The 21011-nt window shown below is 36.0% G+C and overlaps 1 protein-coding gene across 1 annotated transcript in view; it reads right to left on the reverse strand.

Annotated features, from left to right (window-relative positions):
- The window catches only part of LRRC7 (leucine rich repeat containing 7), a 542709-nt gene that overhangs the window by 338161 nt on the left and 183537 nt on the right, over window positions 1-21011 (reverse strand). Inside the window, exon 3 of the mRNA XM_029949178.1 lies at window positions 12850-13052. Coding sequence (XP_029805038.1) covers window positions 12850-13052 — 203 coding nt within the window. The remainder of the gene's footprint in view (window positions 1-12849; window positions 13053-21011) is intronic.

Consider the following 21011-nt stretch of genomic DNA (forward strand, 5'->3'; position numbering starts at 1 on the left):
AAAAAAAAAAAAAGAATAGGCAGGTCAAACAAAGCATGGCTGCCTGTTTCAGTCCTCTGGATGAAGAATAGATATGTATTGGTAGTACTGGTCTGATGAGGTTGTTTCCGATCTACCACTATCCTCTAGTATCTTTTTGAGAATTTTTGCTAATATCACATATTATACACCTAAAATACAATTTGTCATGTTTTTCTACACAATAACCTTTTCCATTATATAGTTTTAATAGTGTTATTTCCTAGTTCTCTTGGATGAAAATCTTATCTTTAATCCCTCCTTGTTCATCCCTGAGTCTGGTAAATGCCAAATTCTGAAAGGTCTTCCCTCAGATTAGTGAAGGGAAAAGAACATGAGATTTGGAGTGCTATAGGCCAAATTCGTTATTTCAAATTCTTCAACCTCATTTTGCTTCAGTGCCCTTACATTTAAAATGAAGGAAACAAATGTGTTTGTTAAGGGTTGTTCTGAGGACAAAAGAGCTATTGCATGTGAAGGGCCTAGCACACAGTAGGTGCTCAATAAATATCTATTGCACTTCCTGCCCTCTCTTTACTTGTCCTGCCACCTGTTTTATTCTTTTCTGATTCTACAGCTAACACACTGGTCCAGGCATGTAAGCTAATGTAATTTAACTTGTCTCTTGCATGTGTTCCTTGATTACTAGCCAAATATTATATAATATAGCTATGTTATACATTTAAGGCCCTCAGTTCCCTTTGTAAAGTCTATTCCTCTGTAGTCCTAAACTTCATGCACCCATTTTTCTGCTTCTCATCCTTTCAGCTCAATGGCTCCAGCATTTCTTTAACACATGGAGATCTTTACCATTTGACCCTAAAGTCAAATTCCATCATGTCCCTCGAGTAGTACAAACCATCATCATCTGTACCCATATTTTCTTTTTTCTCTCTCCTTAAAATGGAGGAAGCATGCCTGTTTCAAAGGCAACGCCTTCATGCATTCTGTGACTTCTCTGTCCTTTTAGTTTCAGGACTTGGAATTACTTTCCTCTAATTTCTTCTCATTAGTGCACAAATGTGCTGTAATGTCACTGATCGAAAACCAACAAAATACTGATCTTGACCTCAAACTTCTCTCTAGTTTGTCTCAGCCTTTTCTGACAGTATAACCTTTTAAGAAAGATGGGTATCTCCATTTTCTTTTCAATCCACCTCATTGGGGTTCTGTGCTACTGCTCTTATCAGGGCCATTAATTACTTCCACACTAGCAAATACAATGGTCCTTCCTCTGTCATTTTGGTCAGTCTCTCAGTTTGCCACTCCCTCTTCTGAGAACACCTTCTGTTCTCTTCTGGCTTCTAAGACAACACGGGATTTCCTCCTCCTATACCCAGAGCACCCTTTCTCTCCTTGTTCTCTTTCTAAATCTCTGCAGGTCCTTATCTCCTATCTCTCAAATCTATGACCATAGCAAATCCTATTAACTTTACCTACAAGGCTTAGTCTGAAATGTTTCTCTTTTTCTTCACTTCTATCAACCTAGTTGAAGCTACCAACTTCTTACCTGAATAACTACCATTGCCTCTAATCTCTTCACCTTCACTCTCCACTAGTCACAATGTATTCCCACACTTCAGCCAGAGTGATATTTTTAAAAATATAAGTTATTTCACATCATATTTTATCTTAAAATCCTTTAGTGGCCCCTCATCTCACATAGAATAAAATCTCAAGTTCTTCTTTGACTTACTTGAACTTGCATGATTTAGCTCCATTAACTCCCTACCTCTCTTCCTATATCTTGTACTCCTCTTCCCCTTACTCAATACACCTCCCACCTTCTTTCTGCTCATTGAACATGCTGCACTCATTCCTGCCTTAGAGTATTCCTTCTGCCTGGAATGCTCTTTCTCAGATCCGCATGGTTGACTCCTCTCTATCACCCAAAACACAACATAATTCCTCTGCTTTATTTCCATCATGGCACTCACTGTTACCTAACATTTTCTTTTTCAAAACCACTTCCAGGGGCACCTGGGTGGCTCAGTTGGTTAAGCCGCTGACTTCGGCTCAGGTCATGATCTCGAGGTTGGTGAGTTCAAGTCCCACATCGGGTTCTTTGCTGACAGCTTGGAGCCTGGAACCTGCTCCGGATTCTGTGTCTCCTTCTCTCTCAGCCCCTCCTATGTTCATGCTCTGTCTTTCTGTCTCTCAAAAATAAATAAATGTTTAAAAAAATCATTTCCATTCTCTTTTCAGCAATGTAGATTTTGTGAAAATAGGAACTTGTAGGTCTTGCTCAATAATGTATCTCTGGTACCTAGAACAGTTGTCTTCTTAACTGGTACTCAAGAAATGTTTGCTGGATGAACAAATTAGTGAATATATCTTTTTTTAAATGTTTATTTCTTTTTTAGACAAAGAAAAAGAGAGAGAGAAAGAGCATGAGTGGAGGAGGGCAGAAAGAGAGGGAGACAGAAGCAGGCTCTAGGATCTGAGATGTCAGCAGAGTTTGACATGGGGCTCTAACTCACGAAATGTAAGATCATGAACTAAGCTGAAGTCAGTCACTTAAATGACTGAGCCACCCAGGTGCCCCACAATGAATATATTTTATCTAAAATTTGGTTTTATATTCCATTTCCAAAACTTTGGCAGTAAAATTCAGGAAATGGAGTTGCTTAATCAGAATTTCAGCAAGATTTAATACTGGGTAAAGGTAAGAAATAAGTGATAGGATAAATAAGACTTCCGTTGGAAGATTGTAACAGTTAAAAAAATGACTGGGTTACTATGGATGCCCTAGTTTTTCACTGACATTTAAATAAGAGAAGTTGATACTATAAACTTTCAAACAGCAAAATATTTTAAACAAAAATAGAAATTAGAGTATGATGACAATGATCTAAAATTTTTCACATATAAACTATGTTTTTTACAAATTTTTTTCATCTCATTTTCCCTTGAGTCCCTATAGAGCCTGCCTACATTATTTATTTATTGAAAAAAAGCTACACATTTGAATTCCAAAGTAATTATAATAAAAGAACACATTTGGAGAAAGATAGTTCAGGCAAAAGTGTAAACAGAGTCAAATTTTGATCATATATGCATCACTCATGGGAGAGTGGCATTCTGGACATGGATTTATATATTCAGATAAATTCCATACCTCTGGCTCCAGAGGCAAGAACGATGCACTATCAATATCTTTGAGGGAGTGATAGAATTGAAAAGGTCATTTTTTCTCCCCCTTACTTAAATCCAGGATCTTAGGAGAGCCCTCCATAGACATATGTAAGGCTACTCTTTCATGTAAAATGACAAGGTTATGGATATACTTAACGAATTATTTCTAACGTGCAGTTTAAAAACCTAGGAAACTTCATTAAACAAGGGGCAGTTTTCATGTTCAACATTTGTAAATGGAGGCCATGTTTCATCTAGAGCAAGGCTTTCAAATTTCTCAATCATGACAATTGTTTAATCAGCAACTATAGTGATACAAGTAGTGCCTTCCATTTTGAAAGATTCCTTGGTGTAGAAGAAAAAAGGATCAATTTTCATTCAAGTTTTGATAAAGTTAGAATAATGAACTAGCATTTCGAAATCGTGCACCCTAAAATATTTCTTCTGTGACTCCTTTGATCTCATTAGATTTCTCACAATATAAGCAAGTGCCCTTGATTTTAAATATTTTTATTTAAAGGCTTCAGGAAAACATGCCCTCAGACACTTGAATCCTGGTTAGCAAATATCAGTGAATAAAAAGAAGAAAAGAATCAATTACATTGAAGATATATGATATGTAAAATGTTGGAGAACACTGTTTTTTTGCTTGTTGAGCATCCATTTTCCTCTTTTTCCATTAGAACCTTGACCTTCCTTTCAAGGGCATCTCTTATGATATATTAATCGAGGAGGGAACTGGAGTTTGTATCTTGGACAAGCTTCATGATTACATGGGGGTGGTTGGAGGCCGTGTTCTTCACAAGAGCAGCGGCGTGTGGCCCATCCTGCTACTGTGCTGCGGAGTCTGTGCAGCAACCCAGAGCTCTCTTCGTTCTTATCTTCTTCCCAGGTGAGGTGCTCTAGGCTCCTATTAAGTTAATGAGCCCCTGATATATTTCCAATAAATGTTCATCTTTACCTAAAATGGTCAGTTGGTTTTTGTGGTTTATAATTCAAAACACAAAAACAAAGCAACTGAGACAACTATAAATCCATATTCAAAGAAAATCCTCATCATTTTTTTTACCAATTAAATTTCTTTGTGGTTGTACTACTGGGTTTGTCTAAATATATATTAATGAAGTAAATCAACTTTATCAAATGTGTGCCCTTTCTTACCAGACTAAGCCATTTCTTTTTACTCAAGAGATATTTTTCATTTTACTGTTCTCACAGAGCTTTCAGATACTTTATGTTATTGGATCCTTCCTGCAATGCTCAGAAATGAATAGGAACAAATTTGTTCACATCTACTGGGAATGAAGAAGCTAAGGTTCAAAGGGTTAATCCTACATCTGAAGGTACATAGCTAACTAGTATCAGAACTTGTGTTTAAACCTCGGCCCACTTACTCTAGACCCTTATGCATTGTTCTGTTATTATGTGATCATAACCAGTGATTACAGTCACCATTCTGTTTGTCAGAACACTTCCTTCTATTGCTTATCATTGTTATCTATTTAAAAGAAATCTCAAATGAGTGAATCACAAAACACCAAGTTTGAAAGAAATTTTAGAGGATTTATTCCTCCTCTATGCCCACATATGTAAAAGTACGCTCCATGATATCCCTCCTTGACTGTTTTAGAGTCAGAGAACACATTTTTAATTTGAGAAAATATTATACAACAGATCTAATTTATATGGATAAAGTACTTAATGGAAAGCGTATGTTTAGTGAAAGAAAGCCTGTCACAAAAGGCTCTATGTCGTATGATTACACTTGGACGAGATGGCCGAAATAAGCACAACCCTAGAGCTGTGAGAGTAGAACAAGAAATGCAGACTGCAGGGATTATGTCATGGATCATGGAGAAGCTACAAAAATTATCCTACCTCATTTCAATTTCAGAATCAGCATCAAAAATTAAACAAATGAACCATGATTGAATAAGAGAGTTTTATTTTTTGGGTCCTTTGCTGATATGCTCTAATTTTTCCTGTCCTTCCTCACCTCTAGCCATCTTTACTTTTTCTTTGATCAAATAACAACTATAAGTTGTAACAATAACACTTTTATGTCTAAAGTAACAGACATATTTGAGGAAGCTATCTATTTTGATATTTTATAACAATGATTAAGTATTTAGGCAGTGTCTGAATTGTATAAGAAATCGAGAGATATAATTAAGTCTTATATTTTGTTGGGAGGATCAAGTGGTGGTGGTAGTGGTGCCGGGTGTTGTTATTTCATAGAAGGTCAAAACTTCCCTGGTAAGGTGATGTCTGAGCAAAGACCTGAGGGAACAGAAGGCACAGGCCTTGTGGAACTGTGGCAGTGGGAGGAGCAGGGGCCTTGTCTCTGAGCAGAGGGCCTCCTTGGCTTTCATGTGCAGGCTCAGGACACACAGCTCCAATACAGTTGTCATAGCTCATTTGCCGGTCATTAACTTTGAGCTCTATTTTACCTGCTGGCTGCTGGCACAATTCAGGTGCATTTTGGTTGCTCGTTTATTTTCTGAAAAGTCAGTGAGGATTTCTGCTATTCATGGCCCAGTGACTGGAGCCACGCCATGACAAAATTTCCATCCGCCTAAAATATCCCTCTTTGATAAATTCCTCACTGTGTCAGGTTGGGTGATCAATGTTTCAGCTACACAGTCCTGAGTGAGTGACCAACGTGGAGCAGTGGGCACCAAGCAATGTTTTTATTTTTAACTTATTTTTATTTTTTTATTGTGAATTTTTAAATGTTTATTTTTGAGAAAAAGAGAAAGCTGGGAAGGGCAGAGAGAGAGGGAGACAGAGGATCCAAAGTAGGCTTTGCACTGTCAACACAGATCCCAATACAGTGCTCGAACTCACATACTGTGAGATCATGACCTGAGCTGAGGTCAGACATTTAATTGACTGAGTCACCGAGGCACCCCCACCAACCAATGTTTTTTAATGTAGCGCTTGCCTGGTCCCTGGTTCCCCAGCATCTGTCTGTTTTCCTGGAGAAGCAACTGTAGATATGTGGGAATTTTTTCTGGGATCCCTTAGTTAACTGACAATACTGTATATTAGATGCATAACATTAGGAGTTTACTTTCATTTTTATTATATACCTTTAGGAACTTGAATTTAAACAACTGCTCCATTGAAAACAAAATACTCAAGAAGTTGGATACTGGAGCTCAACTTCATGTATACTATGGATTATAAAGCTCCAAGCTGAATGTATTTGTTTGAGAAAATAATTACACACATGCATTATAGAAAAATAACACTGTAGCAATATGTCTGCATTTCAAAAAGTGTTATATCTTATTCTCAAAGGTGGTATGCAGGGGGCGCCTGGGTGGCTCAGTCCATTAAGCGTCCAACTTCAGCTCAGGCCAAGATCCCGCGGTTTGTGGGTTTGAGCCCTGCATCGGGCTCTGTGCTGCCAACTAGCTCAGAGCCTGGAGCCTGTCTTCCAATTCTGTGCCTCCCTCTTTCTAAGCCTCCCCTGCTCATGCTGTCTGTCTCTCTTTCTCTCTCAAAAATAAAAATAAAAAGCATTAAAAAATTTTTAAAATTGTGGTAAAAACGTAATATAAAAAAATTTTTTTTAAGTGGTATATGGTATATCCATGCAAAGGGATACTATTTGGCACTAAAAAAGCATGAAGTACTGGTAATGCTACAAGGTCAACGAAACTGGAACACATTATGCTCAGGGAAAAAAAGCCAGTCACAAAAGGCCCTGTGTTGTATGATTACCCTTAGGTGAGATGCCCAAAATAAGCTCAACCATACAGAAAGCGATTTCCAGGGACTGGAGTGACTGCTAACAGGTAGAGTGTGTTTTGAGGGGGTTATTAATATTTTCTAGAATTAGACAGTGGTGATGGTACTAAAAATCTGTGAATATAACAAAACCACTAAATTGTACATTTTGGAAGGGTAAATTTGATAGGTATGTAAACTATATCTCAATAAAACTGCTATTTAAAAAAAAAAGAGTATAGGTTTACTGCCTACCTTTTATTGTGAGGGAATGCCATTTTTTTCTATTTTTATGAATGTTTTCCACATTTGGCTGTGAAAGTATTCTTTTACAATAAAATAATAAGAGTCTTGTACAGGACTTTTAAAATGTTTATTTAGCAAAAGAAAGAGAATGTCAGTTCTCATGCTTTGCTGGATTTTAAAGCCCAAAAGTGTGGAATCTACTGATGTGGGTCAGGCTGGGGCAACAGAGGTCACATGGAGACATTATCATAGGCCTCCAGAAAATTAGCAAGGTTTAAGAATGTAGAGTTTAATATTCATATGAATATTTGTTTCTTTGGTCTTCTTGCTAATTATTTTAAAATAGTTATATGATTAAATGTTCTATGTGGGGCACCTGGGTGGCTCAGTCAGTAGAGCGTCTGACTTTGGCTCAGGTCATGATTTCATGGTTCGTGGGTTTGAGTTCTGTGTCAGGCTCTGTGCTGACAGCTCAGAACCTGGAGCCTGCTTCGGATTCTGTGTCTCTTTCTCTCTCTGACCCTCCCCTGTTCACGCTCTGTCTCTCTCTGTCTTTCAAAAATAAATAAATGTAAAAAATTTTTTAAAAATAAATGTTGTATGCTGACACCTGTTTTGTGACTTTCTGAATGTTTTATGGCATTTTGATAGGAAGCTAGATCCTATCCTTTCTCATATTTAAAACTCATACTTTGTAAGCAAAATGCTCATGACTTTCAATTTCAAATGTCTTGGAAGACTGGAAATTTCCAGAGTTAGCTTTGATAGTACTGCAAAGTCAGGGCTATCTTTTTCTCCTACTCATTATAAGCCAATAGTTTTTTGTAAGCGATAGACACCTAGATCAAGATCAATTGAGTTGTCGTATTTCTCTTACCCATGGAGGTTTTTTTTTGCCGACATGAGCATAATAAAATTTCCCTATTTTATCCTTATATATACAAGGGGAAACAAAGATAACTTCTAGGCAAGTTCCTCTGGTAGTTTTGTACTATCATTTTGCTTTTAAAATTTTAATCATATGTTTCTCAGCAATTTTTTTTCCTTTCTCAGGGACATGATCTTGTCTCTTGATTTTAATTCTCACCTCTAGGTTGATGACTCTTAAATCCATCTCCAACTCTGACTTATCTCCTGAGTTCTTTTACATTTTGTTTATTCTTCTGTGGAATACTTCCACATGGACAGATATTTTTTTAACTAGTGTATCAATGTCTAAAACCAAGCTAATAATTACAATGTGTCCAGAGTATTGTAACCAAGACAGTGACACATTTAGAAAGTATGTCTTTGAAAAATGTCAAAGGAATTTGGAAACTTGTCTTGGGAGAATAGAACTCTAAGGTAAAGTATATGAATTCATTTTAAATATTTGAAGGATCAAGGCAGTAATGGCAGAAGCATCTCCTTGTCTAGAGAAGGCATGCCTTAATAATCTTTGTATCACCCCAGGCACTTTGCCCAGTTTTAAATGGATGAATATGGATACACATCATTAACATATTGTTCAACATTCTAATAACCAGAATATTCCAATAAGACACTAATGATTCTTAGTTTAGTGATTTCTTCCACTACTAGAAACGTTAATGAAGAGATTGGATGAGTGTTGCAAGAGCAATAATAAATTGACATTTCTGCATTGGGTGGAAATTTAGACTAGTTGATGGTGGATTCCTAAAGGGCAGTGTTTCCTTCCAATATTCATGGGACACCATGAAAAAGTTTTGTTCATTTGTGCACTCAGCTTTTTACTTGTTGTTGCTGTAGCATAAACCTAATCTACTCTAATGAATACACAGTATTTGGTAATAGTTTTGGATAGGAATCTAACATCCTATGTGGCCTAAGAGAAGTTAATTAACTTTCTTGGCCTGAATTTGCTTATTAGTAATAATTGAGGGCTAAAATAAAATAATCTCTAAGGTTGTATCTATTTAAAAATAATACAACATTATGATTCTGTGACTCAAGGAAATTTTCAAGGAAAACCATGATATTATCACAAATGTGCTGGTGTAGCTGGTAGAGTCAAAAACCTACCACTCATTATAGTCAAGGGATTGTTTTCCTAGAATCTGTCTTTGGACATTTCAGGTAGAGATAAAGTCATGCCACAAGAGTTTTTGTTAGAGAAACAATGCCCAGCCCTATTATGAGGTGTTACAAAATCTTATTTTTCTTTTACTCAGGGTAATTAAAACATGGGAATTTTCCTTCATCTGTCAGACGAGAATAATGAATACTGATTATTGATTATTTCTCTATTTAAGGTGTTCCACTTGCATTATCTCACCCAATACTCGTCTATTTATCTACCTGTCATCTATCATCTACCTAACTACTAGTAACCTTTATTATTTTCCCAGTTTTGTTAATGAAGAAACTGAGATTTCCAGAAAATAAAATATCTTCCAAATCAAAAAGCAGTGCTAGGATCTAATACCAGGTTTGTCAGGTCAGGTTCTTAATCTCTAAAATATTTCAAGAGTAGGTTGTAAGCTTTAATATGGAAAAAGTTTTGTAAGTACGGTACTTCAGATTTAGTTCCATCCTATTAAATTTTTTTAAATGTTTATTAATTTTTGAGAGACAGAGAGAGACAGAGCAGGAGTTGGGGGGGGGGCAGAGAGAGAGGGAGACAGAATCTGAAGAAGGCTCCAGGCTCTGAGTTGTCAGCTCACAGCCTGACATGGGACTCAAACCCAGGACTGTGAGATCATACCAGAACTGATGTTGGACACTAAACCAACTAAGCCATGCAGGCACTCTAAGTTCCATCCTCTTTTATATATGGTTAAATTGACCTCATCTGCCAAAATTGCTCTCTATATCTTTCAATTTTGGTCACATATTAGCTTTTCCAAAATTATTTCTTTTCTCTTTTTTAAAGTTCCTCATCAGTTTCAATAAGTTTCTCAACAGTTTTTCCCTTTATTGCTTTTTTTACTTTTGCCTTCCCACACTACTTAGTATATAATATACACCTGTTATGGTCTATTACTGTGTCTATAATTTTAAGTTCCTGGTTCAAAATAGCAAGCAAAATAATACTAAATTATAAGCTGTGTGGGTTTTCTATCACTGTGTGAAAGTCATGTCATTTTGTATTTTTACCTTTTACTACAGAAAATTAAGTAACCCAGGTTGAATTATTCCTAATCAAAAAACTTCCTGTTCTTTCATTTCTAGTTCTCCTTCTTTTCTGACAGTCTTGACATATCTTTTTCTAATGCCATTAAACTTGACTCTGTTCTATACTTGTTGTATAACATCTTAAAATAGAAAATTTTGGCCAGCTAGAATATTCTCAGTATAAAATATCGGGAAGAAAAAAATTAAATCATATGCAAAAGTTAATTCTTACCATAATGTAATATCAAAAAAACCAAAGAGTTATCTCATGCACTCAACAAATTTGAAGTCACCATGGTAACAATGCCAGGGAAACACAAACAAAGCAATAAGATGGCAGACAAAATGTTTTGTTTTATTTCATTTAACTTTGAAGATTAAACTATCTAGAGACTCAATATTTTGTCTACAAATCCTTAAAAACTTTATTAGTAGTCTGATTAAAAGCAACTTTTCCTTATGGAGCAATGATTATATAACACTTTGAAGTGTACGTTGTGGTAATCTCCTCTAGAGTCCTTGCACCCCTTCCCTTTGTGCTTTGTGTTTCAGCCAGCAACCACAAATCCACAGAGGTAACCCCTCATTGTTTAACTCAATCAAAGTAATCTCATTTTTCTTGCCACAGTAGATTTCGCAGCAAAGGGACTGGATCAGCAATGAACATGTAACACAATTAAGGCCAATGAGACCGAAGAACAAATAAGGACTTTCTTGCCCTTCTCAGACAAAGAGAGTTTTTGTGTCTTAACTTTTTATTTTTCTAATATGTACAAATATATCCATGTACTATTATGATCATATCTCAATGTCATATAATTTAGATCATATCTCAATATCAAATACATTAGAAGAAAGTAACACAGTACTAGTTTAGCAACAAGTTTGAATTTGAAAACTCAAGGAAACTTTGAGAGATCATGAGAAAAATCTTTGAAATATATAAAGCATACAAATAATAAAAGATAATTTATCCTCAATTTAATACACTGGGAAATTATGTTGAGTCTTTGGTTCACTTGTATTATTATTTTTTAGGTTTATTTATTTATTTTGAGAAAGAAATCACAAGAGCGGAAGGGGCAGAGAGAGAGGGAGAGAGAGAGAGGGAGAGAGAAAGAGGGAATCATAAGCAAGCTCCACACCATTGGCCACAGAGCCCAACATGGGGCTTGAGCTCATTTTTGGTTTTGGAGCCAAAAATACACCACGACCTTTCTGATTTTTAGGTTAAAATTCAAATTTCATGGCATGTCCTTTACCTAATCTGGTAATCTTATATTAGCTCACTCTACAAAAATGCTTATACTTATATTTCTAACCTCAAGCTAAATGTCGCATTTATGAATCATTTAAACCTTATACAATTTTGCTAATCAAATTCTGTAATACATGTAGTCCTCTGCATTGTTTCACCTGGTGGCAACAACAAATAGATTAAATATCTATTATGTGATCCAAGATGACACTATATACTTTGATTGTCAAAAATGAAGTATTTTGGTTTTGAAGCACATGCTAAATAGAGCCTGTCTCTGAAGTATTATATAAATACCATAATTCATAGTCATAAGTGAAAACAGTCATAATTTGTTTTGATCAGCACATTATTCTCAGAATTTGATGATGAGACTATCTTTTATTATGGAAGTTTCTTTTTCTGGTTCCTGGGTATTTAATATACATTTTTTAGCATAAGCAATGGAAATGCATTGCAAGACATTTTTTTCCCTTCTGAGCCATGGTGTAATTCCTTTACAGGCAAATGCCATACCTACCACTAACTATGAGTCACGTATTTGGATGAGCATTAACATACAATGATTTAGAATTTGAACCTCCCTGCTGTATAGTTTTGGTCTGTGTTAGCTACTCTCTTATCCAATCTTTTCTGCAGTGGAGAATAAGGACATTTTCTTTGCATAGCACAATGTCATAATGGCAGTGTGTGTGTGTGTGTGTGTGTGTGTGTGTGTGCGTGCGTGCACATGCAAAGTTTAATATTAGCTAAAATTTTTAGTTATACTATGCTGCTACTTGTATGTCATATAAAGTCAGTGATGTCTACAATAATCAAAGATTCAAAATTCCAGAAACAACAGCATGTTTTTCATAATAGTGGTGTGTGCGTGCACATCTGTGCATGTGTAAAAGTATTTCTTAGACTTAGAACATATAATTCAAGGTTTTAAGACAATGTTACTTTAACATACAACATATAAATTACAGTTCTAGAATAGAGTGTCATGTTTTTCCTTTCCTTTCCAAACAGAAGTTTTGATCTTGGCTCACCAATATTGATCTAAATCTGTATTTTGGTGAAGGCTATTTTAAATTAAAATAAGGCATAATTCACAAAATGATGATTTCCATGGAGTTCAATGGGTTATAAGCATATCACGTGAAATGACAAATCGAGTGGAAGTAAAAGGTAACAAAAATATTGGGGAAAGTTATATCAGTTTAAACAACTTGTCAATTACCCAGATAGAAGGCTTTGTTCACATTATCATTAGTGAAGTCTTTGAAATTATGAAATACTCATTTACGGTATATATTTTAGGTTTTGTCAAAAATTACCTTAGGTAGTTCTTCAATTTGATTGGCATCTAGATAAAGCTCCTCTAATGTCCGCTCGAAGTTAAAGACCTCCTTTGGCACCTGCTGAAGGCTGCAGTGGGAGTAGTCTAAAACTGAGATGATTTCTTCTTCACCTCGGAAACATCGGCACGGCACCAGTCGGCCGATGATTTTCCGTTTGGTGGTCATCTCCAGGCACTGCACTAGAGAAAAAGAGAAAAAAACCCTGCTTAATTGTCTTTCTTTGGAGAGCATTCCTGCAATAATTAAAGCCTTAGAAATTTAATTTTGATATACATTTCATAATTAAGTAATGCTATAAAGTTTATATAGAACATGTGCATGCATTGTATCATTCATTAACACTTGAACAGCCCTGTATAGTATGTGAGCTAGGTTTGATTCCCATTTAACAGACAAAGAAATGGAATTCACAGAAGTTACGAGATTTCCCATCATCACAGATTCTGGGACAGCAGACCCAGTCAGAACACAATCGTGACTCTATGCAATGCGATCACCATACTTATGTTTTCACTTGACACCTGAATCTATATTTTTAAATTTTACACAAATTACACTGCAGAACATAAACATCTATAATCTGTTGGGAAAAACTACATTTTTTCCATTTCTGTCAAAATATTCAAGTTTCATCCCTAAGGTTTATGATAACCTCTTTTTTACCCACAAATTCATTTCATTAATGAACACATATTTATTAAATAACCACTATGTTCCAGGCACTGATCTAGTTAGTGGGACAGAGTGATGAACTGAACAAAGTCCCTATTTTCATGAAGCTTCTATTCTACTGGAACTACAGATTAGAGTTAGATTGGTTATTTGCTTCAGAATAAGAACCTAGCTTTATGAATTCTATGATTTCACTGGGAGAAAACAAGTTATAATCATGCCAGAAATTCCTGTAACATCTTTGTCTAGGTCAAACTGACCAAATGTACCATGCCTTTTAAAATATTTTATTAAAACTGTAGACTTTTATGTCATTCTTCTAGAATGTAAGACTCCTGAGAGTAGAATAGTGTTTTATTTGTTTTGCATTTGTCTTGGTGATAGAAATATAGTAGATATTCAATAACAAATGTAGAATTAACCAATGAATTCATGAATGAACAGAAGAGTATATTTAGGACTCCCTTCCCTCCCACCCAAACACCATCAGGTATGAATAACTTGCTTGAAGCACTTCTCATTCTGACAAAAGGTCACTATCTCTGTGAATGTCTCTCCAGAAAGAATGATTGGAGTGTTCCTCTGAGTTCCAGAGCACTAATCACACTTCTTCCCAAATATGTGTTCTATTTCCTCACTGTGTGAGTTCTTTGAGGAGAAGTTCTAGTCTTACTTATCTTCGAATTCACAGACACAGTACAGTTTGCAGTTATAGAGTAGTACAAAATGAGCAAGGATGGAGAGAAGTGATGGATTAGAAAGACATTTCGGAAGCAGAGTCCAGTGTGTTGGTAATGGATTAAATGAGAGATGGAAGGGGAAACTGTGGAGGGAGGGAGGGAGATGTCTTGAAAGATTCCAGATTTTTACTTTGAGTCACTAGTACTCACACGAACCAACCAGCTTTAATGTCATAGAGCTGACCCAAGGTATATACATGCCCTGTCTACCTCTCTGACCCACACATGAATATGCAATCAATTGTCCCTGCCTGTGCTGCCCAGTGCTCTGCACTCACCCTATTGTGTTGAACCATGTGACTATGTCTTGTTACTTGTCTGTTGCTGCCACTGCAAATTTTTTATTATAAATCGAGAGAAAAAAGAATAACCAGGCTTGCACCTAAACTATTTGGCCAGAGGATCCACTGTCCACCAACACTTTTGGAACTCCGTTCACTAAGACTGCTTTCCCTTTCATTGCCCCCAAATGGAGGCTCTTCTGGTCATCCTTTGTATCCCTTCTTCTCATCCCCACAATGTACTGAAGTTTTTCCCTCGCCCATTTCTCTCTTTTCTATTCCTGGTGAACACTGAGAATGTACTTATACCACAATCAAAATCTTCATTGAGTCTTATCCTCTTCACTGAATGCTCCCTCACAGTCTCAACTTGGTTCACTTGTAACTTTTAAAAGTAGAGCATGCTGACATTCTCATGCCTTAAACACTTCAGGGCTGGAAAGTGGAATTGTTACCCCTTCCTCTCTAAAACCTATTAGTCTTCTCTCATTCTGTAAAACCCCTGTTCCTTTCATGTTCTCATTATCTAGCAGTAACATCCTTCCTTTCTTCCTCACACCATTCATTTACCATCTCTTGAACACTCCTCTTCACCCTTTGATGACTTTGGTATCTCATTAACTGGACTATTTCTTGATCATAACTGCTTCCATTCCTGATTTTTGCTCCCTATAGCTAATAACTCTCAATTTTTAAGCTTTTCTTCATTCTAAATTTCTAAATAACTGGATTATAGTTTTACTATTTGATTTTTCAATACAGTTTTTAAAAATTCTTATTTACTTTGAGAGAGAAGAAGAGAGCATGAGCAGTGAGTAGGAGAGGGGCAGAGAGAGAGGAAGAGAGAGAATCCAAGCAGACTTTGTGTTCTCAGTGCTGAGCTTAATGTGGAGCTCAATCCCACAAACTGTGAGATTGTGACCTGAACCGAAATCAAGAGCCGGACGCTTAACCGACTGAGCCACCCAGCCACCCCTCACAGGCTTCAAACATGTCATGTGGTGGTTTAACTTTCTTCTAATAAATTCCAACACACTTCTATTCTAACCAAGCAACAATACATATACATAAAATTTTTAAATTAATAGGATTTATTTTATTGTGACTGTATTCTACTGTAATTCAATCACATTGTAATTATTGTAATTTCCTTTTTTTTCTTTACTTGATATTTCTATGTACCTTTTATTAATTTGATTTTCTGACTATCTCCTCTTGGTATAGTCAAATGAGTGTAATCTGTCATTTTTTCCTCTGGAATAATCCTCTTGTTTATTTTTATGTTTGTTTAAATTTTCTTGTTCCTGTCTCAAATGTGTTTTTTTTACTAGATCTGCTATATGTATCTATTATCCTGAAATGTCTCTTCACTATCATTCTGTGAATTTTCCATTTCATTCTCATGTTATGTTTCTATTTTCTGGATCCTGTGTCTTTTTTTCTTCTTTCTGATTTATTGGAATATAACATCCAAGGTAGAATATAACATCTAGTAACTTACTGAGAAAGTATCTCAGTAGGTACACTTTTGAGAGTTTTGCATGCTGAACATGGTTTAATTTAATTTCACCCAAAAACAAGTGAAACAGGATATATATTTGCAGGTCAGAAATAGTTTTCCTTCACAGATTTGAAGATATTTTTAATCTATTATTTTCTAGCTTTTAAGTTGTTGCCAGAAAAATCCAGGTCCATAACTATTCAAAATCCTGTTTTACACCCATCTTCTCTTCCAATAGAACATTTGAAAATTTTTATCTTATCCTTAATGTATTGAAATTTCATGATAATGTGCTTTAATGTGTTTTTTAATCCACTGTATGGGGTAGTTGACAGGTGCTTTCACTTTGGAAGCACTTATCCTTTAATTCTGTTAAATTTTCTGTTATTATTTTAATTGGTAATTTTGTCTTCTTCCTTGTTTTTATCTTCTCTTTTTCTGCAACCTTGATTAGCTGGATGTAAGACCTATCTCCTAGATTTGTCCTGTAATTCAATTATTTTTTTTTCTTTTGTAATTTCTTTGTCTTTGTCTTATTATTTTATTTTCTGGGAGATTTTTTTCTCAATGTTATCTTCTAAATCCATCTGTTATATGATATTTTATCTAATGGCATAGTTTTCCTATCAAAAGTTATTTGTGGCTTTCTGAATGCTATTTTTAGTAAGTGTGCAATATCATTTTCATTTCCCTCAGGAAATACTAACTATAGACTTTTTTTGTCTTTGTCCTCCTGCTCCTAATGTTATTTCTGAGTTCTTTTTTTCTGTTTGTTTCTTTTGATCTTTGTCATTTGTTTTCCATAAATATCTGGTGATTCGTGACTGTCCTTTAGTATTGAAGAGTGAAGCTCTAAGAAGTTAATTGGAAGCTTGATATGTAGGATAGGTTTCATTGCAGGATGATCTGGCAGTAAGCCAACGAATATTCTGGTGTTCTGCCTGGAACTTAGCTATGCGGCTTTAAATAGAGAGTACTTCAGTCAATTTTCCTATTTTTGGTAATAAGTATCTTCAGTTCCTTGCCTGGTATCTGCTATCTCTCAGACTCTAAGGAGGTCTGTGCAGTGAATCAGCTTTCATACCCCTTTGTGAGTACTTTATATTATAGCCAACAGTGTATTTTGTATGTAGATAATATTAACTACATCTTCTTTCTCTTTTATCTCAAAATTAGTTGAAATTTCTTATTTCCTGATGCCGCCTCTTCTATTTTCTCTGCCCTTGTGAGTATATGTATTTTAAAATTTCTTTTAGGTTAATGGAATAATCTGGGTTGTAAGACCAGATAAATAAGAAGGGTGAGAGATTAACTTCCATGTTTAAAATAAAGTTTTCCTTTAATCCTTTTCATACTTTTCCTTCCTTTTTATCTAACCTATTAGGAGAACTGGGCAAGGAACTACATCCTTCTTTGGTGACTACTCTCTTTCTTTGGCTCTCCTGACATCATTCTCTCCTGACATTTATCCTTCCACATAGGTTCTTCTGTTTAAGTCTTTTGAGAAGGTGCCATCCTCTCTACCAAGTCCTAAGAATTATATTCGATATGCCCCCACCACCCCAGGCTTGGTACCCTTTTAACCATACACTCTCTCCTGTTACAATCTCATTCACCTTTCCCATCTCTGACTTCATCTAACTTTGATAATAGGTGGCTGTGAAATTTCTTTTTATATTTAATCAAACTTATTTTCCCCCATCATTTCCACTTTATGTTTCAGGGACATCTCGAACATAACATATGCAAAATTGACATGATGCTCTTGAAAGGTATAGAGTCCATCATCACAGTCAAGAGCTTGAATTCTGGAGCCAAAACTCCCTGGTTGTGTGACGCAGCACATTATTTTATCCCTATGTTTAGTCATTCATCAAATAACAGAGTACATACAAAGCACTTAGAATTGTGCCTTCAGATTTAAGTATTCACTAAGTGTTAGAAATTACTCTTCTGCCTCAACCTCTTCCTCCTCCTGTGTTCTCCATCTCAGTGAGCCGCAATACCATTCACCCAGTGTCTCAAGATAGAGACATTGGCCTTGCTCTTGACTCCTCTAGTACCTACACTCCACATCTAACAATCACCAAGTATTAATGATTAAATAGCCTACATATTTCATCAATGAAGCCTATTTTTCTTCACTTCTGGTGCCCAGCAACCAGCTCAAACTATTATCTCTTGCATGTATACTTGTCTCTGCCTTTCTATTGTTTTCCCTTCACAGTACAGCAGGAGTGATCTTCATAAACAATAAATATTATGTCACCCTCTTGCTGCAAATACTTCACTGAGTCCTCTCTGCCCTCTAGGCAAAGTCCAAAATTTTTACTATGGCCTGTTTAGAATAATATACTCCTATAGTCTCACCCTGTTGTCCACATTCATACTGGCCCCCTTGCAGTCTGGCCAGGTACCACTCTTCTGATTGCTTTCTGAGCTGTTTGCATTCACTGTTTCTTTCACATTCCTAAGACTAAAAAAATTTTTTTTAACTAGGGCCCTCAAAAATAGGGCTGCCTCTATATAGGACAATTTCCCTTGCCTTTGAAAAAATAACATTAAGGGAAAATAGTCTCTCTCTCTATTCATCAAAGCAGGCTATGACTTTTGAGAATATGCTGCAACTATATGCTACAATTCACTTTGATCACATTTTAATAATTTAATCAATATTGATCATGTTCGCTAGATTAAAAGTTCTGTGAAGACAGGGACCATGTCTAGCCTGTTCAACAAAGTATATTTCCAGTAACTTGTCTAGTATCTGGCTCAGAGCACTTAACAATATTAACTATTATGGGGCACCTAGGTGCCTCAATCGGTTGAGCATCTGACTTCAGGTCATGATCTCACAGTTTGTGGGTTCAAGCCCTGCATCAGGCTCTGTGTTGATAGCTCAGAGCCTGAAGCCTGCTTCAGATTCTGTCTGTCTGTTTGTCTCTCCCTCTCTCTGCCCCTCCCCAGCTCATGATCTCTCTCGATTTCTCAAAAATAAACAAATGTTAAAATTTAAAAAAATATTAACTATTAAGTGAAAATTGAGGCTAGCATGATTATGATGACTTTTATTTGTACAGGTTTTTGAAATTTTCAATTCAGTTTATAATTTATCACTTTGTTTTTTTCACAAATAAATAAGCATTCATATATTATTTTCCATATTTTATTTTATATCTTACTGTTTATTTATTTTTAACAGAGAGAGAGACAGACAGATAGACAGAGATGGAGTGAGGGAGGGGCAGAAAGAGATAGAGACACAGAATCTGAAGCAGGTCCAGGCTCTGAGCTGTCAACACAGAGCCTGACACGGGGCTCAAACTCACAAACTGTGAGATCATGACCTGAGCCCAAGCCCGACACTTAACCAGCTGGGTCACCCAGGCACCCCTTATTTTCCATACTTCAATCTAAAGTTTAGTGTGTTGGTGATGTATATATCACACACAGAATAATTAGTAGACCAGAAATTAAAACTCATATCTCCTTACTCTAAAGCCATTGATGTATTTTCCTTTAGCAGACTCTGTATTACATTAGCAGTCATGTATATAGATTGGCATATGAGAACTTACAAAGACATTCATTTACCACTAGTTCTCTCTCTGTCTCTCTCTCTCTGTCTCTCTCTCTCTCTCACACACACACACACACATGCACACATACACAAATACTTGAAGTGATCTACACATAGAATATTGCATAGGTACAAAACAGAATGAAGGGTAGCAGTGAGGGAAATAACATTGTTCTTCTAACTAGCAATCAATATTAAAGAATTTTTCGAATGTCAGAGGGAGAGGCATGTAATACATTGGAATAGAGAAAGTGTTTTGGGAATTGAGGAGAGCACAAAACACAAGAAAGCACATATATGTTACATACATGATATACAGAAGTACATATTTGCTTTTCTCTGAAACATGACCACAGAGGGCATATAGCTCCACTTACAGTATTGTTTTAAAGTTTTTTATGTATTTATTTTGAGAGAGAGAGAGACAGAGAGAACAAGCAGGGGAGGGGCAGAGAGAGAGGAGGACAGAAGATAGGAAGTGGGCTCTGCACTGACAGCAGACAGCCAGATGTGGGACTCGAACTCACAAACCGTGAGATCATGACCTGAGCTGAAGTTAGACACTTAACCAACTAAGCCACCAGGTACCTCTCCACATGTAGTATTTGTACTCTGACTCAGAAGCTGTCTGACTTCCTGTGTTATCACAGATCCTTAGCATATATCCAAAAAAAAGTAATTCTTAGATTTTAGGCTTTTCAAAGGGATTTACAAGACAAGAGGAAAACAGGTAAACAGGTATTCATTTTTTTTCCTTTAAAGCCCTACTAGTAAATTCCTTAAATAGTAAGATAAGAGAAACCTTTCTAGATTCTTATGGCACCACACAGATTCTTTTCTCTCTTGATTCATAAAGATGATAGATAGATAGATAGATAGATAGATAGATAGATAGATAGATAGGTATATGAATTGCTAAAGAAGATTTTTCTTTTTCTATACCACAGTGTGCAATCAATAATCTCCCTTTTAGCACTCTCCCAGAGTCAAATGCATTTATGCAGCAGGGCTTCCTAACCTGGACTAACAAAGGTGAAGTAACAAAAAGACTCATCTTGCTTACTTTCTTCAACCACTTGAGAATTACATGTGCAGTAGTTGACTCAAACAATAAGAATATGTGTATCAAAACACCTAGCTTTATACCATTGCGTTCCCTAGGATTTTAGACCTGTGCTATCCTTATCTAATATTCCATACCTGGAAAGATAAAAGAACAAAGGAAAGCTCAAACTTTCTAAGATTTGTGATAAATACTCTGGCTGTCCTCATTAGCTGGCACAGTCTTACATTTTTCAAATGACAAATGGTTCTAATTTATTCTCCGAGGAACCCTTTGCTTTACTAAGTGTGCCACAGGGATA

This window comes from Suricata suricatta, chromosome 8 (assembly GCF_006229205.1).
Source record: "Suricata suricatta isolate VVHF042 chromosome 8, meerkat_22Aug2017_6uvM2_HiC, whole genome shotgun sequence".
Classification (NCBI taxonomy): domain Eukaryota; kingdom Metazoa; phylum Chordata; class Mammalia; order Carnivora; family Herpestidae; genus Suricata; species Suricata suricatta.